This window comes from Zophobas morio, unplaced genomic scaffold (genome assembly GCF_036711695.1).
Source record: "Zophobas morio isolate AGI-343-1 ecotype UQ-CSIRO unplaced genomic scaffold, CSIRO_AGI_Zmor_V1 ptg000026l, whole genome shotgun sequence".
Taxonomy (NCBI): Eukaryota; Metazoa; Arthropoda; class Insecta; order Coleoptera; family Tenebrionidae; genus Zophobas; species Zophobas morio.
This window is the reverse complement of record NW_026972131.1, coordinates 9,187,817-9,214,349: the sequence shown is the minus strand read 5'-3', so window position 1 is coordinate 9,214,349 and position 26,533 is coordinate 9,187,817. Positions and strand designations below refer to the sequence as shown.

The 26,533-nt window shown below is 33.7% G+C and overlaps 4 protein-coding genes across 6 annotated transcripts; 2 read left to right on the top strand and 2 right to left on the bottom strand.

Annotated features, from left to right (window-relative positions):
* Positions 1-1,238: 1,238 nt before the first annotated feature.
* Positions 1,239-3,412, bottom strand: LOC135136306 (BEN domain-containing protein 5-like). 3 transcript variants are annotated; one of them, XM_064065518.1, is made up of 9 exons: positions 3,307-3,397; positions 3,175-3,246; positions 2,942-3,123; positions 2,391-2,506; positions 2,125-2,329; positions 1,969-2,069; positions 1,702-1,912; positions 1,483-1,662; positions 1,239-1,424 (listed from the first exon to the last, which is right to left on the bottom strand). In XM_064065518.1, exons 2-9 carry the CDS (start codon positions 3,228-3,230, stop codon positions 1,306-1,308), a joined length of 1,170 nt encoding a protein of 389 aa, XP_063921588.1. In that variant the 5' UTR covers positions 3,231-3,246; positions 3,307-3,397; the 3' UTR covers positions 1,239-1,305. The 3 variants fall into 3 exon arrangements, with proteins under 3 accessions (XP_063921588.1, XP_063921589.1, XP_063921590.1); XM_064065519.1 differs by having other exon boundaries at positions 1,483-1,635; positions 3,307-3,396; XM_064065520.1 differs by lacking the exon at positions 3,175-3,246 and having other exon boundaries at positions 3,307-3,412.
* Positions 3,413-8,800: 5,388 nt separating this feature from the next.
* On the top strand, positions 8,801-17,657 carry LOC135136357 (probable ATP-dependent RNA helicase DDX43). Its single transcript, XM_064065595.1, has 5 exons — positions 8,801-9,618; positions 11,507-12,006; positions 16,505-16,901; positions 16,959-17,200; positions 17,282-17,657. Exons 1-5 carry the CDS (start codon positions 9,067-9,069, stop codon positions 17,553-17,555), a joined length of 1,965 nt encoding a protein of 654 aa, XP_063921665.1. The 5' UTR covers positions 8,801-9,066; the 3' UTR covers positions 17,556-17,657.
* On the top strand, positions 17,651-18,528 carry LOC135136359 (uncharacterized). The gene is made up of 4 exons (XM_064065596.1): positions 17,651-17,861; positions 17,909-18,104; positions 18,151-18,313; positions 18,359-18,528. The coding sequence occupies exons 1-4, from the start codon at positions 17,651-17,653 to the stop codon at positions 18,509-18,511; spliced, it is 723 nt and encodes a 240-aa protein (XP_063921666.1). The 3' UTR covers positions 18,512-18,528.
* Positions 18,529-24,802: 6,274 nt separating this feature from the next.
* Positions 24,803-26,489, bottom strand: LOC135136182 (transcription factor Adf-1-like). Its single transcript, XM_064065348.1, has 2 exons — positions 26,003-26,489; positions 24,803-25,944 (listed from the first exon to the last, which is right to left on the bottom strand). Exons 1-2 carry the CDS (start codon positions 26,133-26,135, stop codon positions 25,028-25,030), a joined length of 1,050 nt encoding a protein of 349 aa, XP_063921418.1. The 5' UTR covers positions 26,136-26,489; the 3' UTR covers positions 24,803-25,027.
* Positions 26,490-26,533: the final 44 nt, after the last annotated feature.

Below are 26,533 nucleotides of genomic sequence, written 5' to 3'. Positions count from 1 at the left end.
TTAAAATCTAAAACGAGTTTAGGACAGTATTTGTTAAGAAACCAGGTAAGCATAATATAAAGTATGACAAAAGATAATTGCAAACGCCGTCAATTACTTTATGAGGGGTCTTTAGTTCTTTGGACCGTTACCTGCAATAAAACCATTACGAACCCTTCACATCGAACGTCCATATATAAATCATGGTAGAGTTAATTTTTATTGGGATTTTTCTAGGAAATATGTATTTGCAAAGATTTAAGAAGTTTCATGTGTCCTTAAATTTTAAGATTAAACTCCTTGGAAGCGGTCCGTTTAACAATCTACCTGTTCACGTATTGAAACAAATACGATCCTGAAAAGGTAAGGGTGGCGAGTAATCCTGATTGACAGTTTTATACTGTGCACTTTCCAAAGTAGTCGGAAATTTTACAGCTGCAATTCCCATAATTGGGGTCATTTGCAAATATCTTTCGTCGTATAACACATACAAACTTCTGCCCAAGTTTTTGCCAAAAGTATACGTCCGATTGTAATAAGCTTCACACCGTTCAAATGAGAGTAAAAAACCCTACCCAGATTACGTTTCCGTTTTTTAAATTTTGTTGTCAAAAAAAAACTACAACGCGTTAAAATTGTGATGAGTGGGATTATCTGGTTTTCGCTATTTATGGATCAATTTTAAATTTTCAGAAAGGTACAATAGTAGAAATTGTATTAAAAAATCCATTGCGCTTTGCAGAAATAAAATATGTTAATAAATAATTGGCTAAACAAGGGCAGAATATTTCAAATTTGTGGTCAAACAAACTTTAGCCATTTTTCTAGTCCACTCAAATCCACAACAGGTAACCGATAGAACCCGTCCTTTTAAACCCCTCATAATTCGCCAATAAAATTTTATGAGAGTGTCCACCCTTTAAGGTTTTCGAAATTTAATCTGTAAGTCACAAAGCCAAGTAAGAGGCAATTTAAAGACAGATTTTTAAGTTTACATTATCTTATAGCCCCCTTCTAAGTATTTAGGAATATCCGTTTTGAAATCTCTCACCTATACAAATTTTTGCTTAACAGTTGTTGCAGTTGGCATCGAAATTATGCATAAAAAAATCAGCTTTTCAATTTTTGGTAAAATATGAACGTCATATGACAGTTCAGAAAACTTATACATATACTTGTTAAAACGACTCTATTACATTTTTTTAACTATCGCTCAAAAGTAGTTATACGCATGAACAAATTTAACACATAGAAAAAACTTGTCATATCAACAAAAAATCTTTAATTTAAAACACAGTTCCAACAATCAACTTTAATTACAGAAGTCTAATCTGATAATAACGGATCCTCATCTTTAACTTCCTGAACTGACCCATTGGTGATTTGTTCTGTTTTAATTCTAATAGTCCCTAATGATGGTTCATCTGTATCTTCTGCCATGCTTTCTAAAGTTACAATTTTTGAAAATCTGATAATGTTTAATAATAATCATATAGTTGTTACCTTTGGCTTCATTAGGTTTTTTGGTTTTATTTTTTCGAGGGCCCCTTCTCAAGTCTTGTATTTTCTCATTTAAAATTTTCTTCATACTTTTTACTACAAATTCCTCCTGTACTTTACCAACTCCTTTCTCCTGCAGTCTGTACCTTAGTATATCTATAGCACAAATACAATTCATAAAAACTATGTATAATAGATAAATTAAAATATTTATATTCCTACCTTTCATTGCAAGTAATTTTTTTGCATCCAATGCTGGTCTTCCAGCTTCTCGCGTTCTATTGGCTGATCCTCCAAATAATGAAGATCTTTTTAAAACGTCTTCACCAAAAAGTGCAACAGCTAGTTCTTTAATAAATATTGTGTCTTTTTTCTTTCTGTATATATTGTCAAACATGATTTGTGGTAACCAAATCCCCTTCCCTACGTGTACCTAAAACATAAGAATTAAAAATTCATTGATATTGTTTAAATAAAATATTAACAAACATTGCCCCCTCTTCTTTCAGCGATTGCCGCCTTACGATCTGTGTGTTCACCGTGCGTTTTACCATTCATAACATTAATATTTGTTAAAACTTCATCCAAAGCTAAAATTTATAACTTAACAAATATTTAAATTAACTATAGAAATATTTAATTTACCTTGAAATTTCCCTATTACTTTAAGTTGTAATTCTGTATTAAGACGACATAGTTCTTTATTTTCAATTTCTAGTTCTTTGATTTTCTTTTCTTTTTCCTCAACTATTCTTTTCATTAAAGTAAACGTGTGATATGCACTATCTAAACTCATAATGTTTTCGTCGGCATTTCTGTTATGACGTTCTGTTTCTTTTAATTTTAAGTTCTACGTAAAAATCGAAAACTTCTTACTTTTAGACATTATTTCAAACGTAATTATTTGATACCTGATTATGACTATCGCTGTGATCGTTTGTGTTGCACTTGTTTTCAACAACTAAACATCTACTGACAAGTCGCAACCGTTTCGACATAGCTAGTTTTGTTGCCTCTTCAGGGGATGCTAAAATGTGACAGGTCTGAGAAAGCATAATTAAATAATTAAATTAAAATTTAAAAATGTACAATCCATAATGTCGCATCGCCCGTCGAAGTGAAATTCCAATCACAAAAGGACACAGATCATAGAAAAAATATTGAATGTATTAATTACCGCATCGTTACCATGATACATTTGGATAATATTTATTCTTTTGATGCAAAAGAAGAAACCCCAATTTTACAAGAAACGGAGTTTTTTTAAACTACAATATTACTTGGAAATTTAAAATATTTTGTGTAAATCGGAAACAAGCTTTTAAAATATGAAACAAATTAATTTAAGTTATAAAATAGAAAACAATATTCAAGAGAGTAAAGTTTCTTTGATGATATTTGTTAAAACCTGATCCGCGAATGTTCTGATATTTTACAACATTCATCAAACCATTTTACTTACCAGCAACACTTAACACATGTGCTTTATAATAACAACCATCCTTATGTTTCACTTCATATGTTTTAGAACTCTCATAAATTCCATCATCATCATAATCATCATCAGATTTTTGTATTTCATCTAAATGAACAATATCTGTGGATCCGTCCTCTACAAATTTAACGCAAGCAAACATTCTTACGCTAAAATAAAAAAAATAAATAAATAAAACAATACACATTGTGTAGGTACACATTATATGTAGATAAACCCTTGCATCAAATGAGCGAGGTTGTAGGTTAGAAGGCATTGTAACGCCTTCACAACTAACGACAAATTTTCAAAATATCATTATCAATTAATTAATATGAGAACAAATAATATACCTTAATTCACAAAAGAGCAACAAACGAGGTAAAAACCCGTGCAAAAGCTAGCACTTTACTAATCACAGCGATTACGAAATGGGAAATGGCGACGGGACAAGGTTATTTTATGGTTTATTCCATTCATGGAAATTTCCATATCAACCATTAGAGCAGAGGTTACCGCATATCAGTGGCGTAGATAACGGTGCTCTTTAAGAACAATTATATTTCACCGAGATAAATAACATTTAGATACAAATTTAGAAAAAAGATTCGATTAAAATGAAAAATTAGGAAACTGTATGTACAGGTGTTCTAGAAGTTAAATGAAATTTCTCGCTTTAAATTGCATATAGTCAACTTTTTCTTTTACGTTAATTTTTTTTATTTTTTTTATTATTATTTTTTTTATTTTGTGATTTAACTCATATGGTTTAAGCCTTTAAAACATTTTCTGAATAACAGCATTTCTGTTTATCTGTTTTACTCACGTAAGTTTATCTTAGAATTTTAATGGAAATTTCTTTTCTCGTTTCTTTTCTCATTTCTCGACATTCTTGAGATACCAGAAACATGGTTTCTCTAAATGAAAATTTTTTTATTTTCCACTATTTATTGGTCGAGAGAAATAGGTTTCCGTTTCCATCTGTCTGCCTGTCTGTCTGCCGTCCCGATTTTTTTATTTTTTTATTTTTTTTTTTTTCAATATTTTAAATCACTTAAGCAAATTTTTTTTGCAACAGTTAAAATATACTCGCGTCATTAGTAAAAAGATTGTTATTTCTGGAAATTCCGGTATCGAGGTATGTACAACACTTATTTCAGAGAATTTTGCGTAGATTAAAGAAATTTTATTTTTTCAAAGCATTAAAACATTATAGTAAGGTAAGTAAACTGAGAGGTCGTAACTTAAAATTTTTTTATCAGACAAATGCGTATAAAATACACCACTGAAAAAATACAAAGTAATCTATTAAACTCCTTTATCAAAGTAAATTATACTCATTTTGTATCACTTTTTGTGTTCATTTACCATGCCAAATTTGAAATTTCTACCTTTTCAAATAGATGAAGTATTTTCCCGAGCGTATGCTAAGGAAGTATAGTATTAATCGAGTCCATCGGACGAATAGCTACTTTTATAATTTCTCGACGTTTCATTACCCCAAGAGTACGAAAAATGTAGTCTCCCGCTCCGTCTGTTTGTCTGTCTGTCTGTCTGGACTCTGTATGTATTTTTATTGGACACGTAATCTCCGAAACTGCTGAACCGATTGTTGTCAAATTTTGTATGTATGTTAAAAATATCATGTATTGTAGATGGTTAAATGCTAACCATAATTTTGTTAATCATCCCCACCAACAATTTGATGACGTCATTTCAAAGAATTCTAAGTTTATTTGATTTAACTGTTATAAATACTACAACAAAATATTCCTATAAGTGTGGTGTACGAATCCGCTTTGAGTTTTTCCCTAACCGTCGAAATTTTTTCAAAAACATAACACACGGTAGAATAACAGTTTATCATTAGCGTAAAGGATCTCGGTCGTGGTCTAGTGTTTATGAGCCAGAAATGCGAACCAAACGTCGCGCGTTCGATTCCAAACTTGGCCTTTCTTTTTTTTTCCTTCTATGTTTGTGACGTCATAACAGATTTTTTATTGATGAAATTATCCCACTTTCTCTAAACGGTGAGAATAAGCCCCCCGTTATTTAAAAATGTAAAACCTTTGCGGTGGAGCCAACTGCCTTTTTTAAAAATGTAAAGCCTTGTCTGGGGCCCCAAATGTCTTTTTTTAAAAATGTGAAACCTTCTCGGAGGTTCCAACTATCTTTTTTAATAATGTAAAATCATCTCTGGTGTCCCAAATGTCTTTTTTAAAAATGTAAAACGTTCTCGAGGGTCTCAACTGTCTTTTTTAAACATGTAAAATCTTCTCGGGGGTCCCAACTCTCTTTTTTAATGTGAAACCTTCTCGGCGGTCCCAAATGTCTTTTTTAAGAATGTGAAACCTTCTCGGGGCTCCCAACGGTCTTTTTTAAAACTGTAAAACCTTTTCGGAAGTCCCAACTGTCGTTTTTAAAAATGTAATACCTTCTCAGGGGCGCCAAATGTCTTTTTTTATGTGAAACCTTCTCGGGGGTCCCAAATGTCTTTTTTAAAAATGTAAAACCTTCTCAGTGGCGCCAACTGTCTTTTTTAAGAATATAAAACCTTCTCGGGGGTTATTGTGTTTTTTAAAAATGTAAAACCTTATCGGGGGTCCGAAATGTCTTTTTTAAGAATATGAAAGTTTCCCGGTGGCGTCAAGTGACTTTTTAAAAACGTAAAACATTCTCGGGGGTCCCAAATGTTTTTTTTTTTTTAATGTAAAACCTTCTCGAGGGTCCCAACTCTCTTTTTTAAGCATTTAAAAACCTTCTCGGGGGCGCCAAATGTCTTTTTTTAATGTGAAACCTTCTCGGGGGTCCGAACTGTCTTTTTTAAAAATGTTAAACCTTCTCGGGGGTCCCAAATGTCTTTTTTAAGAATGTCAAACCTTCTCGGAGGTCCCAACTGTCTTTTTTAAAATTGTAAAACCTTCTCGGGGGCGCCAAATATCTTTTTTAAGAATATGAAATCTTCTCGGGGCTCCCAACTGTGTTTTTTAAAAACGTAAAAGCTTCTCGGGGGTCCCAAATGTCTTTTTTTAATGTGAAACCTTCTCGGGGGTCCCAACTGTCTTTTTTAAAATTGTCAAACCTTCTTGGGGGCGCCCAATGTATTTTATAAGAATATGAAACCTTCTCGGGGGTTATGGTGTTTTTTAAAAATGTAAAACCTTATCGGGGGTCCGAAATGTCTTTTTTAAGAATATGAAAGCTTCCCGGTGGCGTCGAGTGACTTTTTTAAAAACGTAAAACCTTCTCGGGGGTCCCAAATGTCTTTTTTAAAAATGTAAAACCTTCTCGAGGGTGCCAACTCTCTTTTTTAAGCATGTAAAAACCTTCTCGGGGGCGCCAAATGTCTTTTTTAAAAATGTAAAACCTTCTCGAGGGTCCCAACTCTCTTTTTTAAGCATTTAAAAACCTTCTCGGGGGCGCCAAATGTCTTTTTTTAATGAGAAACCTTCTTGGGGGTCCCAACTATCTTTTTTAAAAATGTAAAACCTTCTCGGGAGTCCCAACTATTGTTTTTAAATGGAATACCGTCTCAGGGGCGCCAAATGTCTTTTTTAAGAATATGAAACCTCCTCGGGGGTCCCAACTGTCTTTTTTAAAAATGTAAAACCTTCTCGGGGGTCCCAAATGTCTTTTTTAATCCCAACTGTGTTTTTTTACGAAGGTAAAACTTTCTTTTTTCTCTATTACACTGTGACTAATACCTTCTATATTGTTTTTACTCCATAGAGGTTATCACAAAAAAGTAAAATTCCGCAAAATCAAATTTTATAATTTTTCAAAGAAGCAATATTTGTTGAACGGTTTCTTCAGAATCGAGGGAAGTTCTGTCGAAATAACTTTTTTTTGAAGAACTGGACAAACCAAGTTGCTTATATGTACTGTATTTAACAAGCTAGAAAATACATATTATATATTCAATTCAAAAAAATTGACGTCATTTCCTAAAAAAGTAAATGTGATTAATGCTGGTCGTGTACATCTATTTTATAGGTTTATTTGTGTGTTAACCGTTCTAAATTTCAGACTTCCACTTTTTCAAATAAATGAGATATTGACAAATGTCGAAATTCAAGGTTCGTTTGTATAAAAAAATATACGTCTGCTGGAGATGGAATAATCACTACATGAAATTTTAACTGCATTTGGGTTATAGAACGTTAACCAAAACTTGTACTCTTATCCCTTTCAAAATTAGATGACGTCATCTCAATTTCATTGAAGAGAGATAATCAGATAATAGTTATTTATATTATGATGATATAAGTCAAAGATATAAGTGTTAAAAGTGAAATTTTAATTTGTGGCTGTGGAAATTTTGGGAACCAACCACACAAACAAAATAAAATCACTTTTCCGACGATCGTTTATTAATGTGAAAATTACGAACAAATTTGGTGTTCAAAATTGATCAATAATGAGACCCATTATTCAACGATTAAAATGTCAGTGTATTGTTGGTTGCATACCAATCTAATAAAGTTTGTTATTTCAATTTCAAAGTTTTTTAAAATTAGTGCGATATTTAAAAGTTGAATCAACAGGGTGTTTTTTAATCAAAAATGTATTGTGAAACAAATTTAAATAACATAAACTCGACAGAAATGTCAAAGGTGTTGTTGGTTGCATACCAATTTAATAAAAATCTATGGATTCATGTTTTCGAAAATTACAATCGTCGAAAAAATATTGTAATCATCGCGATAGATATTGGCGATTAACCATCTCGCCTATTTTTGCTCGATCGTTAATCGCTGTCATTACCCAACTAGTTGATTAAATAACTATTATGTGTCTCATATACCATATGTATTTTAATAAAATGATTGTAGGACTCTTTTTTACTTTCGAGTGTAAGCTAAGGAAATATAGTAACCCAGTCCATCGGACGAATTGCTACTTTCATATTTTCTCGGCGTTTCATGACCCCGAGAGTATGAAAAAAGTGATCTCTCGTTTCCGTCTATCTGTCTGTCTGGCGTCTGTATCAATTTTTATTAGAGACGTAATCCGAAATCACCGGACCGATTTAGTTAATCATCCCTACCAACAATTTGATGATGTCATTTCAAAGAATTCTATTTTAAAATGATTTACATGTTCTACAACAATATACTTCTACATTTGTGGTTTACGAATCCGCTTTGAGTTTTTTCCCTAAACATCCAAATTTTCGCGAAAGAAAACACACTACAGTCGACCAATTTTTTGAAACGGTTTTCGATTGCTTAAAAAATAACACATGGTAAATAAAAAAAAATAAAAAATAAATTTAAATCATCTTTTCAGTTGTCTCAGAGGTAGAGACTCTTTGTTTTTACTTCCTGAATGTAACCTAAGGAAGTACATATGTATTATATTCCACTCGGTGAATGGCTTCTTTCTTGTTTTTTTGGCGTTACATGACCCCTGAAGTCTACTGTGCCTGAAGTCTTATCGAATTATGATTATGAATATCGTGTAAGTGGTAAAACGTTAACCAACTAAACTTGTGGGTTTTAAATTTTATAAAATAACATACTTCTACACGTGTAGTTTAGGAGATATCCAGATTTTTGGAAAAAAAAAACAAAATTGTGTAACAATATTTTGTAATTTAAGTTTAAAACTGCAAAGCGAAATACTTTGAAATCTTGCAGACGTTTTAAAGTTATCGTAAGTGTGGTAAATTTTTAATCAAAATATATCTGTTTATCGTTTTATCAGTGAATCGTAATTTTAAATCTCCAACAATAACGTCATCCCTGTTTCATCAGGGTTCTTTTCCCCCTCCTAACGAGCCGTTCTGGCAACGCCGTACGCATTTATTATGCGCATGCGCATAGTTGCCTCTGTTCTGCAGGTTTGCAAATTTTGGCAACCGTGTTATTATTAACCTGTTCGTGTTCCAAGTTACTAGACTCGACAAAAGTCACCGGTTTGATTGACTTTTTGTTTTGCGGGTTCTTTAAACAAAATACATCAAAACCTCTATTTTAATCCGTGCATTCTACTTATCACGTTTGATTTTCTGTTGCGTACCGCCATACCGGGTATATTTCCCAAAAATTAGCGATAATTCGTTAAAGCAGTGTCGTGTAGCGTTTCTTTTGTAAGAAAAAAACCGCATCAGAATGTCTGACGATTGGAACGATAACGCTAGATTTGTTATTCCACAAGTCCAAACACAAGTTTTCACCAACAGCAACGACTATGGACGTTCGAATTGGCGCGACAGACCCCAACGTAAGTACCAAGACAAGAGTAATCCAAGAGAAGACAGAAGAAATGGTTACAGAGGTGGCGGTAATCGGTTTGATGGTAACCGTTTTGATGGTAACCGGGCCCCCAGAAGGCCCAACGACGACGCCACCATCATTAAAGTACCCTCAAAATTTGTCGGTCGAATCATTGGCAGGGGAGGATCAAAAATTAGCGATCTTCAGTTTGAGTCAGGGGCCAGAATTAACGTAACTAAAGACGTGGAAGGCGACGAGACGCTTATCAGACTCATTGGAGACGATGAAGCCGTTTCTAAGGCCGAAAGTTTAATACGAGAGTTGACCATTGAAAGAGATAACTTTGAGAATCGAAGTGTACCTCTAGAGCAAAAGCCCCCTTTAGAAGAACCTACGTTTGTGGAACCCCCAAAACAAATTAATTGGAGAGCTGTCTTCGAGGAGTCCGTAAGTTATTACATTTCTTAGTTGCATAGAATGATAAAAAAAATTTGAAAGTTAGGTTTTTAATGTGTTTTTGTATCGAGGTAGTTATTTAAAAAGTTGGGTCAATAAATTAGCAAGGATAGAAAAAAAAAATACATAAAGTAATTTTAATTGAGTGAACAAAATCGTAATCAGAGTTATTTATTTATAGTGATATATAATGTAGTATTTGCACTAGTCCAAAATATGGTATTTTTAAAAATTATCAACAAAAGTGATCAAGATTTTTACAAACGCACTAAAATTAGTAGATGCATTTTCTTAATTCTGTTTAATGTAACTTGCTGACGTTAACTTTTTTTTGGCAAATTCAGATTTCTTATCCATTAAAAATCTTTTTTCATAAATGCATATAACGTCACATGATTTTTTTTTTAATATGATGGTACAACTTTTAGGTGAAATTTAAATTTATCCTTTAAAGTCACGTCATCACATCTCATACCTATTTTATATTAGATTGTGTTAAAATGATTTAGGCAATATGTTGAACAACAACATTATTGAAAAAGTTTTTGGTAAATAAATATTTTTAAATTTAAATTCGTTATGGTATAACAAATTTTCCATGGATGATATTTTGAACAAAATGGTTTTTGCGAGTCCTTTCCTTATCTAAGTAACGCCCACTCGATACTTGTTTACAATTTTCAACTTCCAAAATCTTCACCAGCTGTTCAAGTGGTGATAACATTATCATTCGGTATTCGTTTTTGAACCCTTCTGGAAATTACCAGGTAAACCAACCAACCCAAAACCGATTTATGGAAACCCAACGGTCCCACATCGGGGATTAGGCCGCAATAAACTGAAAGAATTCTTAGAAAGTTAATTTTAATTTCACTAAAATTTTATTGCCTGTGCAGTTAAGACGGTAATTACCGTCTTAAGTAGGCCCTAACTAATCCTGTACTATTGGCAGGTAGAATCCCCTGTGCAGTACTTTTAAAATTTTAGCGCGACTTTAATATTTGAAACTCATATTTTGTTTTCTATATTACTTTTTCCTTGAGGAGCGAGCTGTTTTTGACTCACCCTGCATATGTTCATAATGATTAATAAAGATCAGTTTGGAGTCAAACAGTACTCCTAACTCAAAACCAAAAATTTTGAAACAAAAAATCTTCATGACATTTCATTCAGTTATTATTTTATTAGTTAGTTTATTTAGTTATTTCTATTTGATTAGCTATTTTGTAAATAGGACAAATCGATATTTCGTGATTTTGACAATATATTAAAAATTTTGCTGTTTTGCCCAACCTCTCATCAGGTTATAAAATTGTAATTAGTACAAAAATAACGTTCTGAATATACTGAAAAGTAAAGTAGGGTCCGTTAAATAGCGAACATTAACTTTCTGTGTATTGGAAGCCACCAATAAACCTGTTAGGATTAGGGTAATGATGATAATTTACAGCCCTGACCTCCTGTCCGAGTGCTTGCCTGAAAGAAACAAAGCTTCTGTGAATCAGACGAGATTAGAAATTTTAGCTTAAAGCGTCCGATGTCTGATTCGCAAAACCTTTGATGCTTTGGGACAAGCAACCCAAAAGCAGGCAAGCGTTATAAATCATCACCATTATAATCCTGGCAGTTTATTGGAGGCTTCTAATAAGCATTCTTGGAAACAGAGAGTCAACATCTGGCGGACTCTACTTTAAATTGATTCTATGATCGTTTTAGAATAGTTTTATGTTGGGTGGCACTTGAATTACGTACAGTATAAAGCTGAAAATTTCGTGTTATCTAAAGTTACATAAACAACAAAAGTTTCCTGTTGTGCTGTAACTGTAAATTCACAATTTATTAATGACTGTTTTATTTGAATTATTACATATATTTACAGGATGCGCATGAAGCGGCTCAGTGGGCGTCTTTACCCCCAATTAAAAAGGAGTTCTACAATGAACATCCCGAAGTGACAGCTATGTCAGATGAACAAGTGGCAACATTCCGCGAGGAAAATAACAACATCGTTGTCGAAAGGACTTTCAAGTCGGCCACAAGCAAGCCAGTGCCAAAACCGGTGGTAACGTTCGATCAAGCGTTTTATCAGTACCCCGAGATATTGAAAGAAATAGAAAAGGCAGGGTTTACTACACCTTCGCCAATTCAGAGTCAAGCTTGGCCGGTTTTATTGAGTGGTGAAGATCTTATTGGCATTGCACAGACTGGCACTGGCAAAACATTGGCATTTCTGTTACCAGCTTTGGTACATATCGATGGACAGTGTATTACGAAGGTTGAGCGTAGAGGACCTGCTGTATTGGTGATGGCACCAACGAGGGAATTGGCGTTACAGATTGACAAGGAAGTGAAGAAATACGAATATAAGGGAATTACAGCGTAAGTTTTTCTTTATTATTTTTTTCTCAGTTAATAACTCGGTAAAAGTAGACCTTAACTGTAAGCAGATTGCTTCCTTACAGATGATTGTTCTGTTTATCTAAAGAATACAAAATTTTCATCAATTCCTCTAGTCAAATTTCTAAGAAGTATAAGTTTAACTTTTTCTTGCAGTCTTTTTAATCTTAAACGTTTTTTTTTTGTTATATTATTTGCCATAAGATTTATTTTTCCGTTTAAAAGACGAAAAATGAGAAAACGGGTGGGTGGTTGGAGCTAAGTTTAATTTTTTCTTACGGAGTCTTTTATAAGCAAGCAACAGTTCCGCTCGCCCACCCCCTCTTCATTCCAATGAATACTCTTAATATTGTTCAGCTAATTACCAAAATCAATCTTATCTTAGCAAATACTAGCCCCGCCCACCCGCCCTCTCTTTTCTTACATACTTATTCATTTTATCGAGATAAAACCAATCATTGAAATCGAGGCGGGATAGGTGGGCGGTGTTAATTATATGTTCTTTTGTGGAATGGCAATGGGAAGAACATAGGTTGCTAAACAAAAAGAAAAAAAGCGCTAATCGTAATTATTTTTGTTATATTATTTGCCATAAGATCTATTTTTTCTTTTAGAAGACGAAAAATGACATAACGGGTGGGTGGGTCGGGCTAGGTTTAACTTGTTCTGACGTAATCTTATAAGCAAGCAATAGCTCCGCCTACCACCCCCCCTTCATTCCAGTGATTACTCTTAGTATTGTTCAGCCATTTAGCAAAATCGATCTTATCTTAACAATTACTAGCCCCGCCCACCCGCCCTCTCTTTTCTTAGAGTGTGTAAAATTTGCCACAGTCAGTCTTATCTTAGCAAGTACTAGCTACTCCCATCTCCGCTGATCTCATTTTAATGATTTTGCCATAAGATTTATTTTTTATTTTAGAAGACGAAACATGAAAAAACGGGTGGGTGGGTGTAATGTGACTCGATCTTGAAATGTGTGGCAATTAGTAACTTTTATGAAATAGAAATATATCTGTGTCCTTGTTATGCTCCGTCTTTTCGACAGCAGGTATTTTTTGCTTCCAGTATGGCGATCCTGTTACTGTCATTTGGCCGTCAATTGCCTTGGTGGTAACACGTCTTCCACGACTGTTTGCTGGTTACCGGTGACACTTTCTCGTTGAATAGAGCTGGAGTTACTTTGGGACTGGAATAGTGTTCTTTCCGGTCCGTTAACTCAATAATTCTAGTACAGTCTGTCGTAACCTCAAATCGTAAACACATCAACCTTTCGTTGACAGATAGCGAAAATTACTAACCTCGCGCTATCTTTGTTTAACACATAGGTTAGGTTCCTCTCTGTCGAATTCCGACCACAGGCAGTTTGCCGTACTTTCTAAAAGTAATAGTAGATCTAGTGACTTTAGGTGGGTGGGCCTAAGTTTAACTTTTTTTGCAGAGTCTTTTATAAGCAAGCAATAGCTCCGCCCATCCACCCCCTCTTCATTCCAGTGATTACTCTTATTATTGTTGAGCCAATTACCAAAATCAATCTTATCTTAACAAATACTAGCCCCGCCCACCCACCCTCTCTTTTCTTAGAGTGTATGTAATTTGCCATAGTCAGTCTTATCTTAGCAAGTATCATTCTAACAATTTTATTTCTGTTCAGTATAAGGTCCGCCTTTCATTCTGTCGAGATAATACCAATCACTGAAATCGAGGCGGGGTAGGTGGGCGGTATTAATTATATGTTCCTTTGTAGAATGGCAATGGGAACTAATAGAACGTGGGTTGCTAAAAAAAGAAAAAAAGCGCTAATCGTAATTTGTTTGTTATATTATTTGGCATAAGATCTATTTTTTCTTTTAGAAGACAAAAAATGACATAACTGGTGGGTGGGTGGGGTTAAGTTTAACTTTTTCTGACGGAATCTTATAAGCAAGCAATAGCTCCGCCTACCACCCCCTTTTCATTCCAGTGAATACTCTTATTATTGTTGAGCCAATTACCAAAATCAATCTTATCTTAACAAATACTAGCCCCGCTCACCCACCCTCTCTTTTCTTAGAGTGCATATAATTTGCCACAGTCAGTCTTATCTTAGCAAGTACTAGCTCCGCCCACCCCCGCTGTTCTCATTCTAACGATTTTATTCCTGTTCAGTATAAGGTCCACCTTTCATTTTGGCGAGATAAAATGAATCTCTGAAATGTAGGCGGGGTTAATTACATGTTGTTTTGTAGAGTGGGAGTAGAAACTAAAAGAATGTAGGCTGCAAAAAAAAAGAAAAAAAACTCTAATCGTAATTTTTGTTATTATACTGTTTGCCATAAGAATTATTTTTTCTTTTAGAAGACGAAAAATGAGAAAACGGGTGGGTGGGTGGGGCTAAGGGTAACTTTTTCTTACGGCGTCTTTTATAAGCAAGCAATAGCTCCTCCCATCCACCCCCTCTTTATTCCAGTGATTACTCTTAATATTATTCAGCCAATTACCAAAATCACTCTTATTTTAACAAGTACTAGCCCCGCCCACCCACCCTCTCTTTTCTTAGAATGTGTGTAATTTGCAACAGTCAGTCTTATCTTGTCAAGTACTAGCTCCTCCCACTCCCTCTGTTCCCATTCTAACGATTTCATTTCTGTTCAATATTAAGGTCCACCTTTCATTCTGGCGAGATACAATGAATCTTTGAAATGTAGGCGGGGTATGTGGGAGGGTTTAATTATATGTTCTTTTATAGAGTGGTAATGGAAACTAATAGAGCGTAGGTTGCTAAAAAAAGAAAAAAAGCGCTAATCGTAATTTTTTTTTGTTATATTATTTGCCATAAGAATTATTTTTTCTTTTAGAAGACGAAAAATGAGAAAACGGGTGGGTGGGTGGGGCTAAGGGTAACTTTTTCTTACGGCGTCTTTTATAAGCAAGCAATAACTCCTCCCATCGACCCCCTCTTCATTCCAGTGATTACTATTAATATTGTTCAGCCATTTAGCAAAATCAATCTTATCTTAACAAATACTAGCCCCGCCCACCCACCCTCTCTTTTCTTAGAATGTGTGTAATTTGCAACTGACTGTTGCAACTACTACTAGTACTAGCTCCTCCCACTCCTTCTGTTCTCATTCTAACGATTCATTTCTGTTCAGTATAAGCTCTACCTTTAATTCTGGCGAAATAAAATCAATCACTGAAATGGAAGCGGGGTAGGTGGGCGGTGTTAATTATATGTTCTTTTATAGAGTGGTAATGGAAACTAATAGAGCGTAGGTTGCTAAAAAAAGAAAAAAAGCGCTAATCGTATTTTTTTTTTTGTTATATTATTTGCCATAAGAATTATTTTTTCTTTTAGAAGACGAAAAATGAGAAAACGGGTGGGTGGGTGGGGCTAAGTTTAACTTTTTCTTATGGCGTCTTTTATAAGCAAGCAATAGCTCCTCCCATCCACCCCCTCTTCATTCCAGTGATTACTTTTAATATTGTTCAGTCATTTAGCAAAATCAATCTGACCTTAACAAATACTAGCCCCGCCCTCTCTTTTCTTAGAGTGTATGTAATTTGCCACAGTCAGTCTTATTTTAGCAAATACTAGCTCCGCCCACCCCCGGTGTTCCCATTCTAACGATTTTATTCCTGTTCAGTATAAGGTCTACCTTTCATTCTGGTTAGATAAATCACTGAAATGGAGGCGGTGTAGGTGGGCGGGGTTAATTATATGTTCTTTTGTATAGTGACAATGGGAACTAATTGAACGTAGGCTGTTTATTTTTTTATAAGCTAAATAACAAAATTAGAAATATACAGGGTTAGTATAAAGTCCCGGAACGGTCGAATAACTTTGTTATTATGACAGACAGGGCTGCCTACTTTTTTTATGGAACATTTTACAATAGTAGGTATTTTTTGTGATTTTTTTTTCTATTTTTTATATCAGTAGAAATAAACATGTTGAAAATTTCTGAAATTAGTTTTTATTCTGCATCAGAAAATGTCAAAAAAAAAGGGAAAAATGTTGTAATCAAGTGGCCATGTTTAACTATAAATCCACACAAAATTTCCAAAAAAAACTTTTCAAATAACAAAGTTATTCAATCGTTCCGGGACTTTATACTAACCCTGTATAACAACAAACAAGGTCACCGTGAACAAGGGTGACTCAAAGGCAAATTGTCAAAAATCCATGTCTGTCTTTGATCATACTTTTTATTACTCTGTCGGTATTATTTGTCTTCTTTCATAATTATAATTATTTTCTACTTTATGTTAATAACAGTTATGCTATGGTTTGAATGAATTCATGCTTAAAACTGTCAGATTTTATACAATTTTTAGAACAATGCAACTTAAATAATCTTGAAAACCTACATCGTCCCACATCACTTAAGTACGGTCGTGGACAGTGAATTTGCAATAACTCCTCCACAACTACTACTAGATTTTCTAATTGTTAATATAATTCTGTTTTGTTACAAATGTTTTGTTTTTCTTTGAACAGGGTTTGCGTTTATGGCGGTGGAAATCGCAGAGAACAAATCAAAGTAGTCACCGACGGTGTCGACATCGTAATTGCTACCCCCGGTCGATTAAACGACCTCGTTGAAGCAGGTCACTTAAACGTCAAGTATGTGACATACGTGGTTTTGGATGAGGCAGACCGCATGCTGGATATGGGTTTTGAACCACAGATACGCAAAGTGATGTACAGTATACGCCCCACCAGACAGACTGTGATGACGAGTGCCACTTGGCCAATGGGTGTGCGCCGCTTGGCACAGTCTTACATGGTGGATCCTATTCAGGTCTATGTCGGCACGCTAGATTTAGCTGCTACTCACACAGTCACGCAGATCATTGAAATAATGCCCGACGATGACGAGGCAAAATTCTCTGCGGTAAATAAAGAACGCTAAAATGTTTTAGTATATTTTTTTATTGTTTTGTTTTTGTAGTTCATGGAATTCGCTCACAATTTGGATCCGACAGAGAAGGTTATAGTATTCTGTGGCAAAAAATCTCGTGCGGATGAATTATCGTCAGAATTGGTTCTGCAAGGAATTCAGTGTCAAACAATTCATGGTGATCGCGAACAGAGTGATCGAGAGCAGGCTCTAATTGATATAGCAGATGGGACAGTACAAATACTTATAGCTACAGATGTCGCTTCTCGTGGGTTGGATATAGACGATATTACGTATGTACTTAAATGATCTGTTATAAAACCTAGCTATAATATAGTAGTAGTGAGCATCAGTTCATAATTTATTCATTTCAGATACGTCATTAACTACGACTTCCCGCGAAACATTGAAGAATACGTGCATCGAGTCGGTCGAACCGGTAGGGCAGGAAAATCTGGAAAGTCCATAAGTTACGTAACCAGAGGCGATTGGGCCCAAGCTAAAGATCTGATCGCTATTTTGGAGGAAGCACAACAGTATGTTCCCGAAGAAGTATACAAGATGGCCGAACGCTACACCGTGTGGAAAGAGAAGAAGGATTCTTCGCGGCCAGCTGTCCGTGGAAGAGGTGGGGGAAGGAGATGGTAGATCATTCCATTTAACAAAGAATCTCAGTATTCCAGTATTTTTGATGACATTAGCTGATTAGATTTTTTTTTATTTGACACATTAAAGTTTTCATTATGTCAATCGTTGAGCTTTCATTTTTTGTGTTTTTTTCTCAATATGGTGCAGTGAAGGGATTCTATACAAACTTATTAAAACCCGAACGAGCAAATAGACACTGCCACGACTCATCGGCGCCGATTCCTTCTGTGTTGCCGTCCGAAGAAAGCAAATTTAGCTTGTGTCTGATATTAATTTCAGGGCTACTATTTTTTCTTCTATTTTTGGGTATCTCATTCAGGGTACAAATTCGTAAGTTAGTGATTACGTTCTAGGAGCGATAAAAGGCTTAATTGGATTGTTCTGCTGGGACAAAATTGGGATGTATGGGTTGAATTTATTGATTGAGCTGCCGCGGCCATTGTCTCGGTATCAGGAAAAAAGCTTAGAACATCGACCTGTGGTGTACGACATCGGCGGTTGGCCCATTCATCCTGATTCTCTGGAAAGGACTGTTAGAGTCTTACCAAAGTAAAAAATTTTCATTTATTCACAAGAATACAAACGCTTACTTCAGGAGAACTGAATTCTGCTTGAACTTAGTATTTTTCTTGGCGTATCCTTTGGCAGCATGTGTTTACGTATGCGCATTTTGTTGTTGCATACGAAATTTGAGCAAATCGAAAGAAAATGCTTGTTTTAAACACGTCGACGTTGTTCGACTAACGCAAGGAAAAAATGTATGAATCGCTTTTACTGAGCTTATTATCATTTTCCGCTTTTAGCAACAAGTTAAAACAAACGGAGCTGCAAATGTGGGTGTTTATAAAGAAGACTATAAAGAAGAGCAAGACACAAAGTATGTTATAGAGACAATGAAGAAAAGTAAAGAATCGATTCACGAATACCGCAACAGCATGTGTGAATGTGATGAATAAAATTTTGTAAACTTTCAGTACTGTGGATCTGTTTGTTACCTTTAAAACAGTGATTTCGTGCTGACAGAGTTTTTAGTTTAGATCAAGGGTAAGGAATTAAAAAAAAAATGCATACATCCATCGTCACTCATTACTCAATTATGCTAAACATTTAACGACTAACTACATTTTCGGAATATTATAAATTCAAATCATTGGAAGAGTATTTCTGGCTAATAAACACCAATGTTGTTAAAATAACCATAATTATTGTGTCTCGTGAAATATTCTGCAAAATTTTAATCAAAATCCGTATTTTCGCTGGAAATTTTTGACATTTCATGTTTACTTGCATACAAACAGCTTCGTAATTTGGATTACTGACACTGTCAGCCAAATTAAAGCCTAAGTCTTGCGACACCATGAAATTTTGTTTTCTCGACATTTCATAACCCTTAGAGTATGAAAAAGTAGGTCCTTCGCTTTCGTCTGTCGTCTGTTGACCATTTTATTCTCCTAATCTCAGAAATTACTGGGCTGATACTAGTGAAATTCATGTGTTTTAGAAATTCCGGGTGCAAACCAAAACTTCTTTGGTTTTAATAACATCATTGGTCTTTTATTTTTGAAAGAATTTGAAAAAATCTCGGGACTGATGTATTTTGTTGTTGAAAGCGTTTGAAAGAATCCTCATGTCTTTTTTTAAAAATGTGAAGGAATCTTAGGGCTCTTTGTGTTCTAAAAGAATTTTAAAAAAATGTCATGACCTGTGATGTTTTGTTTTTGGTTTGTATTTTACTTTTAGAATGTTAAACAATCTTCGAACTTCATTTTGTGTTTTGTTCTTGAATGAGTCTGAAAGCATGTTGTTGACGACTCCTATTCTCCTTTTTCTATTAAATTAAAGACGATGTTATAACCAAAAAAAAAAACATTCCCAAAATGATAAATATAACAGCTAATCTGAAATAATGAATTAAATCCCATTATTAAAATACACTTTATCACAAAATTCAGAAAATTGGTTGGTTATTTCGACTAAAGTACAGTCGAACAAATACAACTTTGAAAAATTGTTGTCAACTTTAACTTTGAAAATTCTTTTTTTTTTCATCTTTATAGTCAGTTTTTCCATATAATTTTTTTTTGATAACATCATTAACATTTTAGCAAGGGCACATATATCAATTTAGAGTTTTGGCACCCTTAGAATCTTCGAAATCTTTGAAATTCAGAGAAGACTTTCACACTATTTGGAATATTTTCACAAATTCAGTAAAATGTTCAGAATTTCTAGAATCGAGTAAATTTTTGGAATTTTCAGAAGTTCCAGATTTTCTAAATGTTGTAAAAATATCAGTCTTCTGATATGCCAGAATTCAATCATTTTTCGCAGTTTTCATGATTTCTAGATCTTTCAGATTTTTCACACTTTCTAGATATTTCCAGATGTTGTAAAATTAATAGACCCCAAGAGTCTTTAAATCTTTGAAATTTCTGGAATCTCTGAGATGTATAAGATAATAATTAAGGTGTTCAAGACCCCTATAATACTTGTGGGTTTGATAAAAATTAAAGAAACATTCTTCAGATTTTTACGATTTTTAGATTTTTAGGAGATTTGTTTAGAGTTTTTGAAATCTTTAAAATTTTTGTCATGCGTTTTTTACAAATTATAGAATCTTTGAAATATTTGGAACAGAATTTTAAAAACCTTTTTAACGTTTGAATCCTTAGAATATTTAGAATTTTTATAATTTGTAGGAACATTAATACTTCCAAGATCTTTACAATTTTTAAGATTTTGTTGGATGTTTCTTCTATTTAGAACCTAAAACTTTAGTTTATTTGGTATCTTTGGTGCCTTTACAATTCGCAAATTCTAGTGTATGAAAAATTTAAGATTTTTAGAATGTGTCGAGTGTTTCGAAGTTTTGAAAGGTTTGAAACCTTTTAAATATTTCAAACATTTGGAAATTTTGAAATTTAACATTTTTACTTTCCGAGCGTAAGCAAAGGAAGTATTGTAATCGAGTCCGTCAGCTGACTCTCTACTTTTACGTTTTCTCGATCTTGCATGACCCTTAGAGGATGAAGAAATAGGTCTCCCGTTTCCGTCTGTCTGCCGTCCTTGGATTTTTATTAAACAGATAATCTCCGAAACTACTGGACCGATTGTTGCGAAATTTTATACTTATATTAAGAATATCATGTAGATTGTAAAACGCTAACCAAAATTTGTCTAATCATCCCCACCACTATTACGATGACGTCATTTCAAAATTGTACATAGTAAATGGGCTTTAAATTGTATGAAATAACATAGTCCTACACATGTAGTTTATGACTCCGAATTGAGTTTTTACCCGAACCGTCCAGATTTTTGGAAAAAAAATGAAAATTGAAGCAACATTTTGCCATTTAATTTTGAAAAAAATTGATGACGTCAGCTCAAAAGTTTGCCGAATAAATCCTATCTAAAATGTACAAAATATGATGTACCTGTACTTGTGATTTATCATTCCATTCATATTTTTTGGATTTGTATATACAGGTGACTCAAAAAATTAATGAATGCGTAAATTTTGTTTATTTAATCACAAACTACAAAACCGAATGCTTTGAAATCTTGGAGATGTTTTAAAGTTATCTTAGGCATGGTAAATTTTTAGTCAAAATGTATTTGCTCTCCTCTCCTCTAAAAAATTGATGACGTCACCTCAAAATTTTGCTGAATAAATCCTATCTTAATGTGCAAAATATGATGAGTCTGTAGGTGATTCCATTCATATTTTTTGGATTTGCATATACAGGGTCACTCAAAAAAATTAATGAATGCGTGAATTTAATTTATTGCTTTAATTAATCAAGAATTGCCAACTGAATACTTTGAAATCTTGCAGACGTTTTAATGTCATTGTAAGCATGGTAAATTGTTAATCAAAATAAATTTGTTTATTTCCCCAAAAAAATTGATGACGTTATCTCAAAATTTTGGCGAATACATTCTACCCAAAATGTGCAAAATATGATGAGTTTTTACTTGTAATTCATCATAGCATTTATATTTTTTAATGATCAAATTAAGAACGAGTCATCCCATTTTCTCGAAAATGTGAAAATACAAACATATTTGTTTTACAAGAATTATAATAATGATATTCAGAACATTTTGTCGATTGAAGCTTACTAGTTGATTGTTTTGATCCTCTGTTATGAGGGGACGAACTCATTCAAATCAAACTAATTTCTACGTGACATTCTTCCAATGTATAAACATAAACACTTGTTTTTCTTATCGAGTATAACTTAAGGACGTACAGTAATGGAATCCATTGGACAATTTGTTACTTTCAAATTTTCTCGATATTTCATAGGGGGAGGCTAGAGGATGCTCCAGCCTAGATCTAGACAAGTTATAATTAACCAAATGTGAATTACACCATCCAAAAACCGAAAAAATGTAGTGTTTTATTCAATAAACGGAAGTCAGAGCAATAAAAAAGTCTGGACCGTCGGCATTGTTGTCCAGTTATTCCAATTCGTAGAAAACATGTTTTAGTTTAGTTTGTGTTTCACCGTCACGTCTACAGATTGATAAGTGTTATGGCTATTTGTTTTAAATTACAAGTACTATACAGGGTGTTCCTTTTATCTGATCACGCCTGACAATTTTTGCATAGGCAACATATTATACACCTCAGAGACGACTTTTTTTAATAAGCAGTCATAGCAATCACAAAAAAAATGACAAAGATGTCAATGCCAAATAATGACAAAATTGGAACTCAATTTATTTTAAAATGCCCCGCTACAAAAATGTAATACGAAAAAAGACATAAGTCGTCACGTTTCCGACGGCGAGGGAAGTACTGTCTAAACTCTTTAGACCAATTTTTTTATTTTCTTTTAATTTTTGGGAATTTTCGTAATTTGCAAAATTTTCAAAACTTCCAGTATGTTCAGATTTTCCAAATTAGCCCAATTTTTCAGATTTTCTGAAGTACACAAAATGACCAGAATTTGAAAGTCAACCTTTTCCAATATTTTCGAGATTTCTAGGTCTACCACACTTTTAAATTTTTTCAGATTTTCTAAAATTTATAGATCTCAGAAGTGTAAATCTTTGGAATTTTCAGAATCTCTTGAATCTTTACTCTCTAAGATTTATAAAATAATAATTAAGGTGTTCAAGGCCTTCAGTGCTTTTAGGATTTATAAAAATTAAAGATTTTTGTTTTCTTTAAAGTTTTTGGAATTTTTAAAATATTTGGTATTTTACGAGTTTACGCGATTTTTACAAGTTTTAGAATCTTTGGCTTCTTGGAATTTCTCTAGAACCTTTAGAATCTTTCAAGGATTCGAAACAGAATTTTAGCTTTTGACCACTTAGAGTCCTTAAGAGTCTTTCGACCTTTTAAAGCCTTTCCAATACATGGAAATTTTGAACACTTTGGGAATTACTACGAGTTTGATAAAGCCTAAAATTTCTGCAATTTCTAGGATCAAGGTTCTTTAAAATTTTTAAGATTTTGTTCGATCTTTTTTATATTTGGAGCATTAGAACTTTGTCTTTACAATTCTTTTTGAATCTTTCAAACCACTGGAAACTTTGGAATCTCTAGAATCTAGGATTTCTATAATCTTTAGAGATTACAAATTTTCATTATTTTTAGATACTTCAGTATCTCTAGAATTTTAAAGATTTTTAGATCTTTCGGATTTTTATCATCTTTTTAATTTTTAAATGTCTGGAATCTGTGGAATCCGGAATATTTGGAATCCCTGAAATCCCGTTAGAATTTTTAAATTGCCGGCTTCTCTAGCTTTTTTATTTTTTTTAAATTCCTGAAATCCTTGTATAGTCCTTAGGGTTTTTGGCATACTTGAAACCCTTAAAACCTTTGAAAGGGTTAGAATATTTGGGACTTGCACAACATCTGGAATCTTTTCACAAATTCGGTCAGAATTTTAGAATGTCTGTAATTTCTAGAAATGACCATATTTTACATCGTCGTTAATGCAGTGATAAATCACAGTATAGACTTACATATTTTACACATTTTCGGCAGGATTTATTCGGCAAAATTTTGAGATGACGTCATTAATTTTTTGGAAGGGGCTAAACGAATACATTTTGCTTAAGGATTTACCATGATTACGATAGCCTTAAAATATTTACAAAATCTAGTTTTGATTTTTTTTTCCAAAAATTCTGGATGTCTAGGGTGATAATTCGACACGGATTCACACACCACAAGTGCAGGCATATCTTATTTTGTGAAATTAAAAAAAACTTTATTTTAAATGTTGGAGATGACGCCATCCCAAATGGATACAGACCCCAGACAGACAGACGGAAGGGGGAGACCACTTTTTTCGTACTCTAGAGATCATGACACGTCGAGAAAATATGAAAGTGGCAATTTGGCCGATGGACTCGATTACAATACTTCCTTAGCTTACGCTCGGGAAGTAATATAAAGAAGTAGAAAGTTCACAGAGAAAATCTTATTGACAAATTATGTTCACAGGCTTTTTGTATGCCAATTTACATTCTTTTGTTAAACTGAGCTCTATTATAAACAACTATAATTAAAATTAGCCCATCCGGTAACTATATCAATGAGAATTAATTGAAATTTCACTAATATATCGTTTCAGGTTTTACTATTGTTATTAACCTAGGTTTTGCAGGTCATTTTAACATTAATAATTTTATTAAGTAGTTAAAGACAAAAAATAAAAACATATCAATCAAATAAATCTTGACATGTGTATGATGATGAATCTCCGATAAGGAAGTTGTTTTTAAAATTTTAGAGATATTAGATGCATTATCTGCGGTAATAATGTGATAATAATGATTGTGACTGATGGGTTTCGTCAACATTATCAGGACCAAGGAGGTTTAAATATATTTAGTAAATGTAAACCCTTTGTTGAATAAATGTGCTATTTAGGGTAATAAAATTGGCCACATTAAAGATTTAAAAAAAGATAGATGTGAGAATTTAGGTAACACAACTACTTAATTTAAAAAAGTTAAGTTATATCTTTAGAAGCTACTTTTCAATATTTATGACCTTGCATTTAAGACATTTCTTTCTTGAAACAAATGTGACTGTTTATTACTTAAATGATTCACTGAAAATTGACCCCTGTTTAGTTCAACATGAATTTAGATTCAAATTTGGAGCCAACTTCATCCCCGTTCATGCAATCGCGCTGGTTTGATTTAAGAACTCCCCATGAAAAAACTTACGAATGTGAGAAATAATAAGTGTCACTAAATAATAATAATAAAAAAAAAACATTTTCAAATTTTATTACACGCCTTCTGGTATTATTAACGTACTCGTATCACACAAAATTTGAATTCTAGAAAAATAATATAACTATTATGTAAAAAATAAACATCTACAATCTACTTGAACAATTACTTTGCAAAAAATAGCATTTATACTTATTTAATTGAAAAAAATAAATAATGCAACTCTGCAATTCTCCAGTCAATTTGGAATCCCACAAAACTCTTCATTTGGTTAACACTTTCATAATCTCTATCATTGCAATATTTTTGTCTTTTTCAGTCTTTTTAGCAAGCATAGCAGCAACCAACTCCCCAAACATGGATTCAGGACTTTTCTGCATCACATCTTCAATTTTCTCCCTTTTTTCCAAAGAAGTATCACTATTAGCATCACTAGCAGATCTTTTTCTGCCTGAACTACTTGTACCAGAATCGTAGCAACTATCCCGTACCTCGTCGCACCCTAAATCTTCACTCTTCACAGAAACATTAAGGTCATTTGAAGATGAATCGTGAATAGAATTGTCATCATAAATGTCATTCGACGAATTATATCTAAATTGGTAGCTTGGCTCCGGCAAGGGGTTCAGCGATCTGTAACTAATCTCAGGATCGAAATTTTTCCGCCTGTATTGAATCACTTTATCTAGGAACGACATGTCATCTAAAAATTCCCACTTTCCATCTCCTTCTTGATATTTATTTTTTTGTCGGATGTATTTCTCTCTGAGTCCTTTCCACCGCATCATACACACATTAACGTCTTTATTCATAGCTTGAGCGATACCTTTCCACAACTGGAACTTCACCTGTTTGCTAGGATAACCATTGCTCTTCCGATCCCAAATCGGACTGGCTTTTTTCACCAACGTGATCAATGTTTTATCAAAATCACTATAATTTTCCGCTACCTGCGCGAAAAATGAATCATCGGATAAATTTAATTTACAATCTTCTAGCGTTTTTGAAGACTCGCTCTCGTAATTGAGAGACTGCTTCCGAAGGATGATGTGTGGATCGAGAAATGATAAAGTTTCCAAGTGTTGCCAAGGCATATATTTTTCCCCAAACATGGATTGCTTTTCCCTTTCTCTGACATATTTTTCTCTTAAACTTTTAAACGTATCCTTTGCCGACGCCGCTGCAAATAGCCAGAATTAATTATTTAATTATGGTAATTAATTAATTAATTTTCTAACCTGGACAACCCATGACTTCGCCGATACGTTGCCATGCTTCATTTTTGAGGTTCTGTTCCCTAAAGGTGGCACAGTTTCGATCCCACACTTGAGGAAACTGCTTGATAACTCCAATAAATTTTGCTTGGTCCATAGCCTTCTAATTTTGAGGTTAGGTAACGTAATTGCACAAAACGTAAGAGAATACAGATTGTCGCAGAAATTCCGCGGTTTTTGGGGTTTGATTTCGTGAATTTGAGTCTCACATCGTGCTTGCGGCGTTGACAACGCGTTACTGATTGCAATTTTGTCGATACAGCTACGCCAAGTTAATTAGATTCCATTAAATTAAGGAATGGTTGGACCTGCCTTCTCTCTCTGGTTCAAGACGTGCGTATTGTTGCGTCCTTGTCGCACAGATAATTAGTAATTTATCTCCTCCCATTCGTTTACTTTATTGTAATTAACTTTATTAACTTTGTTTTGTGGACCTTGAAATCAATGGGAAAAACGATGTAATTTTTAAATAGTTTGTGGGAAATGGCAGCTGGC

Coding starts and splice junctions, on each gene's coding strand:
- LOC135136359 (XM_064065596.1), top strand. CDS start 17,651: ATGTCAATCGTTGAGCTTTCATTTTTTGTGTTTTTTTCTCAATATGGT. Junction 17,862..17,908: donor ATTTTTTCTTCTATTTTTGG/GTATCTCATTCA, acceptor ATTACGTTCTAG/GAGCGATAAAAGGCTTAATT. Junction 18,314..18,358: donor GACTAACGCAAGGAAAAAAT/GTATGAATCGCT, acceptor TTCCGCTTTTAG/CAACAAGTTAAAACAAACGG.
- LOC135136182 (XM_064065348.1), bottom strand. CDS start 26,135: ATGGACCAAGCAAAATTTATTGGAGTTATCAAGCAGTTTCCTCAAGTG. Junction 25,945..26,002: donor CGAAGTCATGGGTTGTCCAG/GTTAGAAAATTA, acceptor GGCTATTTGCAG/CGGCGTCGGCAAAGGATACG.
- LOC135136357 (XM_064065595.1), top strand. CDS start 9,067: ATGTCTGACGATTGGAACGATAACGCTAGATTTGTTATTCCACAAGTC. Junction 9,619..11,506: donor GAGCTGTCTTCGAGGAGTCC/GTAAGTTATTAC, acceptor ATATATTTACAG/GATGCGCATGAAGCGGCTCA. Junction 16,902..16,958: donor ACGAGGCAAAATTCTCTGCG/GTAAATAAAGAA, acceptor TTGTTTTTGTAG/TTCATGGAATTCGCTCACAA.
- LOC135136306 (XM_064065518.1), bottom strand. CDS start 3,230: ATGCCTTCTAACCTACAACCTCGCTCATTTGATGCAAGGGTTTATCTA. Junction 2,507..2,941: donor ACATGTGTTAAGTGTTGCTG/GTAAGTAAAATG, acceptor GTCACATTTTAG/CATCCCCTGAAGAGGCAACA. Junction 2,330..2,390: donor ACAGCGATAGTCATAATCAG/GTATCAAATAAT, acceptor ATTTTTACGTAG/AACTTAAAATTAAAAGAAAC.